Source organism: Ambystoma mexicanum, chromosome 1p (genome assembly GCF_040938575.1).
Source record: "Ambystoma mexicanum isolate Mex_15411 chromosome 1p, UKY_AmexF1_1, whole genome shotgun sequence".
Taxonomy (NCBI): domain Eukaryota; kingdom Metazoa; phylum Chordata; class Amphibia; order Caudata; family Ambystomatidae; genus Ambystoma; species Ambystoma mexicanum.
The window spans coordinates 176435233-176449474 of record NC_090921.1 but is presented as its reverse complement, the minus strand read 5'-3'; the positions used below and the strand labels follow the sequence as shown (position 1 = coordinate 176449474).

Below are 14242 nucleotides of genomic sequence, written 5' to 3'. Positions count from 1 at the left end.
TTCCTGCCTCCCTCACGACATATTCAGGGGGTGCACTTGCCCCCTCTCTGCACTGAGATCTTTACAGGCCCAAGACTAGACCCAAATAGCAGGCGGGCCTGCTCGTCACAAGGCACTCTGCAGGGTTGGGGCGGTTTCAGGTTTGAAGGGAGGGGACGATGAAAGTAAGTTATCAATGCCACGCGTCAAGTGCCCCTTCAGAGGCCCCCTATAAACTCCACGCAGCGCCTAACGGACAGCACTAAAGTTGAAGTGATAGCGAACATTGAAGTATTTCACACACAACCTCCATATGCTTCAAACAAGGCGTCTAGAGCCAAACAAACAGTTTGCAAGCCTCAAGCATCTGGAACTCTTCCAACCAAGTCCATCAGTTGCAACCAAGGCACACACAGAGCGTTCACCTTTCAGCAAACCACAATGCCAGAAGCAAACAGCTGAGAATAAAGACCCATCACCAAGGCGGATGTGTACTCGGACATGTTTGTCCTCTGCCATTAACCAGTGGTCTCGGGAGGATAGCTCAGGGGCAACGCGCTCGCCTTGGAAAAAAGACGACACAGAACAACACAGGTTCGATCCCCGGGTCCACGCTTAGAAACCTCTGGGCATTAAGCGTGTTATAAATAACCAATTGCAATTACACCAGTAGCTATGAGCTAAATTCTTAAAATTGAAGCCTACCCTCCCTCCCGCTAGTGTGTGTATAGTTCTTTGTATAGTTTGTTATGCAGACTTCCAGGCGCTTTTCCTCCACCCGGTAGCACTTGGATGGGGGAGGGGGGAAGTGGAGGTGTTTGCCCCTGCTGGTTCGTCTGCTCGCCTTGGAAGGGTGGTGTGGAGTGGGAGGAAGGGGCCAGGTGCCAACCTTCTCGTGAGGTGGCCATTTCAAGGAGTCTTGAAGCCCGGCAGACTGGGAAGTGTGCTGTATGCTTGTCAATGTACTGTCCGAACCCTGACCTAAATGTATCCTTCTCTCCCCTATAGAAATCTGGAGACTTCTCGGACCCGAGAAAAGCTGCCGCATGGATACGTGAAGACAGGAGAGAGGCCCCAAAACACAAGAGGCACACTCATTACGGGAGATAGGAAGCAGAGTTGACGCTGCTACTACTGACTGTGTCCAATGAAACACAGGAAGCCGAACTGAAATGCTATTGGTGCCCAAAGAAACGCAGGAAGCAGAATTGAGATACTATTGGTGCCCAAAGAAAAACAATAAGCAGAACTGAAATACCATTGGTGAGCAAAGAAACACAGGAAGCTCAAATGAAATACCATTGGCGAGCAAAGAAACACCGGAAGCTGAACTAAAATACTATAGGTGCCCAAAGAAACACAGAAAGCTTAACTGAAATATCATTGGTGCCCAAAGAAACACAGTAAGCTGAACTGTAATACTATTGCTGCCAAAGTAATCAAGGAAGCAGGACTGACCTACCATTGGTTCCCAAAGAAACTGAGGAAGCTGAACTGAAATACTACTGGTGCCCAAAGAAATACAGGAAGCTAAACTGTAATACTATTGGTGCCAAAGTAACACAGAAAGTAGAACTGAAATATCATTGGTGCCCAAAGAAACACAGGAAGCTGAACTAAAATATCATTGGTGCCCAAAGAAACACAGGAAGCTGAACTGAAATATCATTGGTGCCCAAAGAAACACAGGAAGCTGAACTGAAATACAATTGGTGCCCAAAGAAACACAGGAACCTGAACTGAAATACCATTGGTGCCCAAAGAAACACAGGAAGCTGAACTGATTGGTGCCCAAAGAAACACAGGACGCTGAACTGAAATACCAATTGGTGCCCAAAGTAACACAGGAAGCAGAACAGAAATACCACTGGTTTCCAAGAAACACATGAAGCAAACCTGAATATCTCTTGGTTTACAGAAAACCGGTGTGAGCTGAAAATGTCTTTCAGTAACTCCCATTTGGTGAAGACCATCAGGAAGTCGCCTGCGGTTCTGCGTCAAAAATTCAGCAAGGACAAGGTGAAGCGGCTGTCGCACGGGGACCCGCTCTTTAAGGTGCACTATCTCGGCATGGAGAAAATCTACTCTCTGCAGGTGGAGCAGACACACGAGGTGGTGGCGCAGCTTCTAAGCGCCTGCCAGGGCAAGCCGCAGGAGAAGGACCACGCGCTGGTAGTGCGACCCCGCTACCTTGAGGTGAAGGAGATCGCCAGTGGGCGTCAGATCACCAAGACCTACCTGCATGACATTGCGTGTTGCACAGCCGACCCGGCCATACCCAACATCTTCCTGTACATCTGCAAGCACCGGGGCCAGCTGCAGTGCCGCGTCTTCCTCTGCAACAAGGCGGAGAAAGCCAAAGCCATCACGGCCTGCCTAGCCAAGTCCTTCGAGAGGGCCTTCAGTGACTGGCAGGGCGCATATGGGGACCACGATGCCATCCCTGAAGAGGGCGAGGAGAGCAAGATGCAGTCGCAGCAGCGGAGAGAGGGCCGAACGCTCCAGGGCAGAGGGACTCGAGGTAAGCTATATCTGTAGCGCAACCAGGCAGCATATTCTCCTTTCCACCCATGTTTGTTTGTTTATTCATTTGTTTGTTCTCTGCTCTGTGGCAGTGTTTCATGTATGGTCTGCGCCTTTGAAATGGAGTGTGTTCTCTCTCTCTCTCTCTCTCACTGGGAATTTAGAAAACAAGGCCTCTGCTTCCAGCGGCCTCACGTTTCTCTCCATAATGGTGGCGCCGGTCCACGGCCATCTCTTGCTTGAAGGGATGGCTCGCAGGTCATTATGCGCCACCATTATGGATGAAAGGCATTTTTACTGAAGCATGAAGTGTTCGCAAACAAGCGAGAGCTTCAGGCTTTAGAAAAAAATCCTTGTCATGTAGTGGCCTGGGCTGCCACGGGATATTAGTGAGCCCCGGCAGGGCCCCACCTCAAAACGAGATTTCAGAGCCTGCTGGGGCTCGGCCCTGGCTGGCCCCAGCCTACTTAAAGCCCTGGCTGTAATACCTGTTGCTGACTCGCTACTGAGTTATGGTCCGGAGGCAAAACCGAGGATTCATAATGAGGGCAAGCTCTTCTCAAAGCCCGTCACCCCCAGCTATAACTCCATCACAATATAGCAGAATTGTAAATTAGCATCCGGGGAGTGATATGCACCGGCCTTCCATACAATCAGGATATTTGGAGGACAGACTCTACCTCGCGTTATTGTCCCGCGATCTGAGCCATCTGATGAGAGCGATGATGTCATTTTCTCTTCTGGTTTTCTCCTTTCTTTGCCCCGGCCCCCACTGCACTTCCCCGCACCTACTCCCTCATTCACCCTTCACTTTGGCTGGGTGGCTCACTTCTTGCTGCCACAGCAATCGCTGATGCCACCACTCATTTTGTTTGTGACAGATGGCCGCCATGGAAATGGAGAAGGGACTAGGAATAGTGCCTTCTACCTTTCCATGGCAGCCATTTTAATTTGTAGTTTTTTAAAAATCATGTGAAACGTCTGTCACACTGTTTAACAACTTTAAAAAAAAAAGCTATTGGCATTCTAGAAAACATGCTGGTGCAGTACAATACATATAACCCCCGAGGTGGTGGGCTTAACCACCCACTAATGATGCCATGGCCTGCGTTAAGGCCCTTGCAACTTGGGACCTGGCCATTGCTAGGTGGTAAAGACCCTCACCTTGGGGGTTATTGCTTAAATGATAGCAGTTGGAAAAGGTGTATTGAAAGCAAGCATTCTGAAGGTTGACCATTGGCTTGGGGAGGCCCTGGGCATTCGTTCAGAATGTTGGCAGGGAAGCATGTGGAGTCCTTGGAACAGTGGTTAAGGGCAATCACCTGCCCCATTGTTTACAAGCACCTGCCAACATTCCATTGTTATAATTAAGCAATAGTTCCAAGTTCGGCGAGCTGGCTGTAGTGGAAGGTAACAGTCCACTGCCCCAGCTAACATGCCCGATCAGTAGCACGCCCCTCCACTATTTCCATGGCTGAAGGTGAGGGCGAGGTTGAGGCCGCGGTGCAGGCCTCACACAAGTGACTGGGGTATGGTGAGGGGGGGCAGGAGGTGAATGGAGTCTCGTGGAGGTTGTTTGGGGTCCGGTGGCTTGGGGGCTAGGCGGACATTGCCAGAAAATATGGAGGACCATGTGCGGAAGTGACAACAATCAGAATGCAAAGTGGGCTTTAACTGGGGAACTGTGTTCCTAGCATCCCAATTGGCTGTTGCCAATCTTGGAGCTCTTCATTAGAACATAATGCCTTGTTAGGTAGGCTGCTATGAATAGTCACGGCCCACCATATACAGCATTTAGAACCCCATGAAACCATTACAGCTATGGGTGCCATGGGCCCTGTTGGGGAAGAAAAAACAGTCTTCGTAGGATGTGCGTCTTGTTTTTTCTCACCCCCAAAAAGCTACAGTGGCTGCCATGGATGTCGGCCGAGGAGATGACGGCAGCTGATGAGCGGGAGCAGGGTCTAGGGGGCGTACACTTTGACGAGGGAGGGTTAGGGATGGCAGACAGTGGAAGGTGAGTGGTCCAGGGCAGAGGGTGAGCGCAAAAGCAGTGAGAAGGTAGCTCATGACGCAATGTAATCTAAGCATCATGATTGGCTGTGTGCCAGTCCGCGGGTGCTAATTAAGCTATACAAATCGACCGGCATGAACAATACTGGGAGTTAGGTCTGGAACCCCACTGATATTATTTTTATTTATTTATAGCAGCGCACAAAACCCTGAGGCATCTAGACGCTAGTTACAATATGAGTGCACTAATAGAGGCACAGTGTGTAGGGCCGAGCATGAAAGCTACAACATGAGTGCGCAGTCTGGCAAAGCCTCACCTCGTGGTGCAGGGGCTACATCATGTAGGCAAGTACAGGTATGTAAAAAACAACGTTGGTATGGGTGCACAGTCTGGCAAAGCCTCACCTCATGGTGCAGGGGGCTACATCAGGGATGCAAGTAAAGGTAGGTAAAACGCAACATTGGTATGGGTGCACAGTCTGGCAAAGCCTCACCTCGTGGTGCAGGGGGCTACATCAGGGATGCAGATACAGGTAGGTAAAACGCAACATTGGTATGGGTGCACAGTCTGGCAAAGCCTCACCTCGTGGTGCAGGGGGCTACATCAGGGATGCAGATACAGGTAGGTAAAAAGCAACGTTGGTATGGGTGCACAGTCTGGCAAAGCCTCACCTCATGGTGCAGGGGCTACATCATGTAGGCAATCATGTATGCAAGTACAGGTAGGTAAAACGCAACATTGGTATGGGTGCACAGTCTGGCAAAGCCTCACCTCATGGTGCAGGGGGCTACATCAGGGATGCAAGTAAAGGTAGGTAAAACGCAACATTGGTATGGGTGCACAGTCTGGCAAAGCCTCACCTCGTGGTGCAGGGTGCTACATCAGGGATGCAGATACAGGTAGGTAAAAAGCAACGTTGGTATGGGTGCACAGTCTGGCAAAGCCTCACCTCATGGTGCAGGGGGCTACATCAGGGATGCAAGTAAAGGTAGGTAAAACGCAACGTTGGTATGGGTGCACAGTCTGGCAAAGCCTCACCTCATGGTGCAGGGGGCTACATCAGGGATGCAAGTAAAGGTAGGTAAAAAGCAACGTTGGTATGGGTGCACAGTCTGGCAAAGCCTCACCTCATGGTGCAGGGGGCTACATCAGATATGCAGATACAGGTAGGTAAAAAGTAACATTGGTATGGGTGCACAGTCTGGCAAATCCTCACCTCATGGTGCAGGGTGCTACATCAGGGATGCAAGTAAATGTAGGTAAAACGCAACGTTGGTATGAGTGCACAGTCTGGCAAAGCCTCACCTCATGGTGCAGGGCACTACATCAGGGATGCAAGTAAAGGTAGGTAAAACGCAACGTTGGTATGGGTGCACAGTCTGGCAAATCCTCACCTCGTGGTGCAGGGGGCTACATCAGATATGCAGATACAGGTAGGTAAAAAGCAACGTTGGTATGGGTGCACAGTCTGGCAAAGCCTCACCTCATGGTGCAGGCGGCTACATCAAGGATGCAAGTAAAGGTAGGTAAAACGCAACGTTGGTATGGGTGCACAGTCTGGCAAAGCCTCACCTCGTGGTGCAGGGGGCTACATCAGATATGCAGATACAATTAGGTAAAAAGCAACGTTGGTATGGGTGCACAGTCTGGCAAAGCCTCACCTCATGGTGCAGGGGGCTACATCAGATATGCAGATACAGGTAGGTAAAAAGTAACATTGGTATGGGTGCACAGTCTGGCAAATCCTCACCTCATGGTGCAGGGTGCTACATCAGGGATGCAAGTAAATGTAGGTAAAACGCAACGTTGGTATGAGTGCACAGTCTGGCAAAGCCTCACCTCATGGTGCAGGGCACTACATCAGGGATGCAAGTAAAGGTAGGTAAAACGCAACGTTGGTATGAGTGCACAGTCTGGCAAAGCCTCACCTCATGGTGCAGGGGCTACATCATGTAGGCAATCATGTATGCAAGTACAGGTAGGTAAAAAACAACATTGGTATGGGTGCACAGTCTGGCAAAGCCTCACCTCGTGGTGCAGGGGGCTACATCAGATATGCAGATACAGGTAGGTAAAAAGCAACGTTGGTATGGGTGCACAGTCTGGCAAAGCCTCACCTCGTGGTGCAGGGTAGGTAAAAAACAACATTGGTATGGGTGCACAGTCTGGCAAAGCCTCACCTCATGGTGCAGGGGGCTACATCAAGGATGCAAGTAAAGGTAGGTAAAACGCAACGTTGGTATGACTGCACAGTCTGGCAAAGCCTAACCTCATGGTGCAGGGGGCTACATCAGGGATGCAAGTAAAGGTAGGTAAAACGCAACGTTGGTATGAGTGCACAGTCTGGCAAAGCCTCACCTCATGGTGCAGGGCACTACATCAGGGATGCAAGTAAAGGTAGGTAAAACGCAACGTTGGTATGAGTGCACAGTCTGGCAAAGCCTCACCTCATGGTGCAGGAGGCTACATCAGGTATGTAAGTACAAGTAGGTAAAACGCAATGTTGGTATGAGTGCACAGTCTGGCAAAGCCTCACCTCATGGTGCAGGGGGCTACATCAGGGATGCAAGTAAAGGTAGGTAAAACGCAACGTTGGTATGGGTGCACAGTCTGGCAAAGCCTCACCTCATGGTGCAGGGGGCTACATCAGGGATGCAAGTAAAGGTAGGTAAAACGCAACGTTGGTATGAGTGCACAGTCTGGCAAAGCCTCACCTCGTGGTGCAGGGGGCTACATCAGATATGCAGATACAGGTAGGTAAAAAGCAACGTTGGTATGGGTGCACAGTCTGGCAAAGCCTCACCTCATGGTGCAGGGCACTACATCAGGGATGCAAGTAAAGGTAGGTAAAATGCAACGTTGGTATGAGTGCACAGTCTGGCAAAGCCTCACCTCATGGTGCAGGAGGCTACATCAGGTATGTAAGTACAAGTAGGTAAAACGCAATGTTGGTATGAGTGCACAGTCTGGCAAAGCCTCACCTCATAGTGCAGGGGGCTACATCAGGGATGCAAGTAAAGGTAGGTAAAACGCAACGTTGGTATGAGTGCACAGTCTGGCAAAGCCTCACCTCATGGTGCAGGGGGCTACATCAGGGATGCAAGTAAAGGTAGGTAAAACGCAACGTTGGTATGAGTGCACAGTCTGGCAAAGCCTCACCTCATGGTGCAGGGCACTACATCAGGGATGCAAGTAAAGGTAGGTAAAACGCAACGTTGGTATGGGTGCACAGTCTGACAAAGCCTCACCTCATGGTGCAGGGGGCTACATCAGGGATGCAAGTAAAGGTAGGTAAAACGCAACGTTGGTATGAGTGCACAGTCTGGCAAAGCCTCACCTCATGGTGCAGGGGGCTACATCAGGGATGCAAGTAAAGGTAGGTAAAACGCAACGTTGGTATGGGTGCACAGTCTGGCAAAGCCTCACCTCGTGGTGCAGGGGGCTACATCAGATATGCAGATACAGGTAGGTAAAAAGCAACGTTGGTTTGGGTGCACAGTCTGGCAAAGCCTCACCTCATGGTGCAGGGGGCTACATCAGGGATGCAAGTAAAGGTAGGTAAAACGCAACGTTGGTATGAGTGCACAGTCTGGCAAAGCCTCACCTCATGGTGCAGGAGGCTACATCAGGTATGTAAGTACAAGTAGGTAAAACGCAATGTTGGTATGAGTGCACAGTCTGGCAAAGCCTCACCTCATGGTGCAGGGGGCTACATCAGGGATGCAAGTAAAGGTAGGTAAAACGCAATGTTGGTATGAGTGCACAGTCTGGCAAAGCCTCACCTCATGGTGCAGGGGGCTACATCAGGGATGCAAGTAAAGGTAGGTAAAACGCAATGTTGGTATGAGTGCACAGTCTGGCAAAGCCTCACCTCATGGTGCAGGGGGCTACATCAAGGATGCAAGTAAAGGTAGGTAAAACGCAACGTTGGTATGACTGCACAGTCTGGCAAAGCCTCACCTCATGGTGCAGGGGGCTACATCAGGGATGCAAGTAAAGGTAGGTAAAACGCAACGTTGGTATGGGTGCACAGTCTGGCAAAGCCTCACCTCGTGGTGCAGGGGGCTACATCAGATATGCAGATACAGGTAGGTAAAAAGCAACGTTAGTATGGGTGCACAGTCTGGCAAAGCCTCACCTCATGGTGCAGGGGGCTACATCAGGGATGCAAGTAAAGGTAGGTAAAACGCAACGTTGGTATGAGTGCACAGTCTGGCAAAGCCTCACCTCATGGTGAAGGAGGCTACATCAGGTATGTAAGTACAAGTAGGTAAAACGCAATGTTGGTATGAGTGCACAGTCTGGCAAAGCCTCACCTCATGGTGCAGGGGGCTACATCAGGGATGCAAGTAAAGGTAGGTAAAACGCAACGTTGGTATGAGTGCACAGTCTGGCAAAGCCTCACCTCATGGTGCAGGGCACTACATCAGGGATGCAAGTAAAGGTAGGTAAAACGCAACGTTGGTATGGGTGCACAGTCTGGCAAAGCCTCACCTCATGGTGCAGGGCACTACATCAGGGATGCAAGTAAAGGTAGGTAAAACGCAACGTTGGTAATGGTGCACAGTCTGGCAAAGCCTCACCTCATGGTGCAGGGGGCTACATCAGGGATGCAAGTAAAGGTAGGTAAAACGCAACGTTGGTATGGGTGCACAGTCTGGCAAAGCCTCACCTCGTGGTGCAGGGGGCTACATCAGATATGCAGATACAGGTAGGTAAAACGCAATGTTGGTATGAGTGCACAGTCTGGCAAAGCCTCACCTCATGGTGCAGGGGGCTACATCAGGGATGCAAGTAAAGGTAGGTAAAACACAATGTTGGTATGAGTGCACAGTCTGGCAAAGCCTCACCTCATGGTGCAGGGGGCTACATCAGGGATGCAAGTAAAGGTAGGTAAAACGCAACGTTGGTATGGGTGCACAGTCTGGCAAAGCCTCACCTCGTGGTGCAGGGGGCTACATCAGATATGCAGATACAGGTAGGTAAAAAGCAACGTTAGTATGGGTGCACAGTCTGGCAAAGCCTCACCTCATGGTGCAGGGGGCTACATCAGGGATGCAAGTAAAGGTAGGTAAAACGCAACGTTGGTATGAGTGCACAGTCTGGCAAAGCCTCACCTCATGGTGAAGGAGGCTACATCAGGTATGTAAGTACAAGTAGGTAAAACGCAATGTTGGTATGAGTGCACAGTCTGGCAAAGCCTCACCTCATGGTGCAGGGGGCTACATCAGGGATGCAAGTAAAGGTAGGTAAAACACAATGTTGGTATGAGTGCACAGTCTGGCAAAGCCTCACCTCATGGTGCAGGGGGCTACATCAGGGATGCAAGTAAAGGTAGGTAAAACGCAACGTTGGTATGAGTGCACAGTCTGGTAAAGCCTCACCTCATGGTGCAGGGGGCTACATCAGGTATGCAAGTACAGGTAGGTAAAAAGCAACGTTGGTATGGTGCCTAAAGACAGGGTCCTATAAGGGCTTCTAATGATACTTAATAACTGGTATTGCCCTGCAGTGGGATTTAAATCCATTGGCATCCTTTTGGGTACTGAGATTGTAACCTTTTTTTCTTTTAAGTGCACATTGCGTTCACAGACCCCCAGGGTCACTGCTTACCTTTGTGGAAGTCATTGCGCAACTCCTCTCTACCAGCACATAGCCCTCTTACAAAATCATTTTCATGGGAGATGTCAACTTAGGCCTCAATGACCAGCTGATCAACATGCACACCCCCTAGCCAACACCATTGAATGCTTTGGCTCCTCCCACCTGATCTCAAGCCTCACCCATGATAAAGGCTGTACACTAGATTGGATAGCAGACCTCAATTGTAACAACAACAGTCTAACCAGCAATCCTGGCCCATGGTCAGACCACAATATCATCACCTTCAACATTACCAAGACCGCTCACACTCATCCCAACCAGCACGGGCTTCCTACTCGAGAAACTTGTGGAACATATCACCAGCCAATCTACTCCCCCTGTTGCTACTGCTAACTGCTCATCCACACACAAACACTGACCCCACCGCCATGGTCGAGCTATATAACCAAACCTTCCTCAAAGCCATCAATATAGTAGCCCCTCTGAGCATCCGCAAACCCAAACCAAGTGCCCGCCTCAATTCGTGGTACACCCCAAGTCTAAAAACCCTACGCTCCTCATAAAGAGCAGCGGAGTCTGCCTGGATAAAAACACCTTCAGACGAGAACAAACAGCATTTCACTGCCCTTTCCAAATACAAACAAGACATTCTGCTAACTAAAAGCACCACATACAACAGGAGAATTGAAGAAGCAAGTCCCGGCACAAGAGAGCTCTTCGCTATCCTACGCGAGCTTGAAAAAAACTACTCCTCCACCTGACAACTCCACCAAACACCTCAGCTGGTGCGAGATCATCTAAAATGCTCTCCTTGACAAAATCTCTCTAGTCCAAACTAAAATCGCTGCAAGAAACCAAACTCCCAACAACAGACCAGCCCCCAGTCCAGTGACCCCCACCCCTCTCTCCATTCCTAGGTTCGAATTCACCACAGTCACCATCGCTGAAACTACCAAGATTATTAAAGGGCTGAAACCATCAAAATACCAAGGAGACATTTGCCCGGCAACCTTCATAAAGGTTTGCGCTGAAGAGCTTGCCCCTTTCATCACGGTGCTGATCAACAACTCCTTCTCAACTAGTAATGTCCCAGAGAATCTAAAAGAAGCCTGGGTTCTCCCCCCTCCTCAAGAAGCACACCTTAGACGCCAACATTCCCACCAACTACCGCCCCATCACAGCCGTACCCTTCCTTCTCAAAATACTCGATAGAGCAGCCTGCTTGCGAATCCAAAACTATCTGGAAACCCACAATCTCCTTGGCCTCCCCCAAACAGGCTTCCGCCCCAGTCACGGAAGGAATCTGTCCTCCTGGACTTAAAAATTCAAATGGACGAAATCAAAGACAATGGCAACATAGCCATCCTCCTCCTCCTCAACCTCTTTGCAGCCTTTGACTTGGTCAATCACCAAATCCTCTGCCAACAGCTCTCCTCAGCTGCTCATTTCTCAGCCAAAGCCATAGCCTGGATAGACCTGGATACAGTCCTTCCTATCTAACCGCACAATGAGAGTGTTTTCCACACATTGGCACCCCCCCCCCCCGCCCAGTCACCTGTGGAGTGCCTCAAGGCTCATGCGTCTCACCTACCCTGTATAAAATCTTCACAAAACCCCTCTTTGATGTCCTGGGTGTCACCTACACTAACTACGCAGATGACACTCAAATCCTCCTACCCATCTCTGGCAACTACGACACTGATTCCAACGCACTAGGCAAACTATACCAAACCATCCAGACCTGGGTGGCACAACACGGACAATGCCTACACGATGAGGAAACCAAACTACTACTTATTGGCACACAATATCAGCTAAACACACTCAATGACTTGTACGAATCCCTTTCCATCGATGGGAACATCATCACTGTTGCCAAAGAGGTAAAGACCCTCGTTGTACACCTAGACTCCACGCTATCACTAACCAGACAAGTAAACGCTGTAGCACCAGCAGCACACATTGTAAAATTGATCGATGCCTGCAACCACTGGCAGCTGCATCCCATTCGCTAGAGCCCTCATGGTATGTAGGATCGAGTACTGAAACTCCCTATTTGCAGGCACCAATGCCTGCAATATAGAAAACAACTTCAGTTCATTCAGAAGAACACTGTAAGAGCAGTGCTGAACATCTCTAAAAAAAAGAACACATCTCCACAGCCAGACGAAACATCCACTGGCTCCCAGTCCTAGAACGCACCATGCTCATAACGCTAGCACTGACCCACACAAGTATCTCAAACACTGCCCCTACGTACCTGTCCAGAAAAATCTCCAAGGCCTACTCCCCCAGACCTACCCGGGCTGCCTACTCGCTCTTACTTGATATTCCTGGATACAGGTGCCAGAAAGCAGGGGGGGCAGCTTCCCGGTGATCTGGAACTCTGGAACGCCCTCCCTCCAGCCCTTAGATCTAATGACTCCTCCCGGTCCTTCCGCAAAGGCCTCAAAAGACCCCCAAGTTTAAACGGAACCTCCCCAACTCGTGACACCAACACTGTTCAGAAATGTAGCCCTAGATAGCTTGCACGTATCAATTATGACTATAACCTCTTAACCATTACCTGTAACTAATCTACTACCTATGTCTGCAACCCGTGCAACTACTGCCTTCATGTCAACCAGCCCCCAGATGCCCCTGGGTTCAGTGCGCTTTAGAAATGTCAAAATAAATAAAGGGGAAAAATGAGGGTAAAATCAGCAAAAACAGAAAGCAGACATTCAAATATGGCTGCCACGCAACTGACACTCTATGGCCACCATTTCAAAGTCTCTTCAGTCTTGTCACCCAGCAAGTGTGATAAAGAGCTGGGTGACAATAGTCGGTGAGGAACACGAGCCAAGATAGGGGGCCGCCTCACACGAAAAAGGAGAGTGCAGCGGTGGGGGGAAGAAGTGCAGGACACACGGCGGAGCACTTGAATCCTGACCGCTACCAAGGTCCGTGACTTTACTGTTAATTGCCCGGAAACCTTGGATCCTGATTGGCTATCAGGATTACAATGTTCCACTCCAGGTGGTAATTTGCAGTAATACTGGCAGTGGTACAGCCCACCACCTGAATAAACAGGCCAGACCGAAGCAAGGACCTTTAACGAAGGTGGGCGAATCTTTACTCCCTGGCACATGCCATCAAGGCACGCAATATTGCCTGTAGCAACGTGTGCTACGTGTTTTATTTGCACAAAGGTGAGCTAACTTATTTCCCAAAAAAGAAAGAAATGCAATACAGATGGCTGATGTGTAAACTGAAAAGGGATCTCGTTCGGAATGGGAAAAGTCTCAATTCTGGATCAGTGGCGGCAACGCGAATGATAAGGGGCGCAGCCAGGCTTCGGGGAGCATGGAGGGACTCCTGCAAGTTAACATTCCGTATTAGTTGTCAGGGGGTCCTGAGAGGACCATGAGAGGTGACGGTGGACACCAACGAGGGGTGGCAGAGGTGGATGGGGCATAGAAAGGGGCCGCCAGTCAGCTTGAACAAGGGTGTACTATAGACGGATACTGCCCGCCTTCCGAGCTTGCTGATTGGCTGACAATGGCAATCACGGGGCTAATACATTGAATACTGACCTGCACCAACCCACAGCTCTGCCAGTGCACTTCAGCCCTGGCCTGCAGCCTTGTGGCTATTTCACTTCTAAGACCGATACGCAGCTGTGCCTTGTCTCTCGCGAGCAAGGATTCGCTTTTGGCTGCTGCATGTGACGCGCAGCCTGAAATGCACTCAATACTCTTTGTCATGGGTAAACGACTGCAGTAATACTGCATGCAGGCCAGCCGCTGCAGAGGCGTGGTTGGGGGAGGGGGGGTCTATAGCCCTGCTCTTTTGGTTTTAGCCCCCGATAGAAGCTCAGGGGCTACAAGCTAAAGGCATAGCCCCGGATCTTTTCCAGACCTAGCAACACCTGTGCGCTGCAAGGCTGCCCACTGCCAGAGGTACCAATCCACAACAGGATGCCTCATACTTTTCCTCATTAGTACCTTACCCGAGTGGCAACACTACCTATATGTTGCCACTGACGCATCGGATAGACTTTTTATGTTGTCCACTGGGCCCTCCAATCACCCCCACGCAATGACATCCGCTTCTACGCTCAGACACACTATACGCAGAGCA

At 50.0% G+C, this 14242-nt stretch overlaps 1 protein-coding gene across 2 annotated transcripts in view; it reads left to right on the top strand.

Annotated features, from left to right (window-relative positions):
* The window catches only part of LOC138567737 (low density lipoprotein receptor adapter protein 1-B-like), a 198763-nt gene that overhangs the window by 171189 nt on the left and 13332 nt on the right, over positions 1–14242 (top strand). For both annotated transcript variants that reach the window (XM_069646219.1, XM_069646217.1), the window contains exon 2: positions 988–2500. In XM_069646219.1, coding sequence (XP_069502320.1) covers positions 1918–2500 — 583 coding nt within the window. In that variant the 5' untranslated portion in view covers positions 988–1917. The remainder of the gene's footprint in view (positions 1–987; positions 2501–14242) is intronic.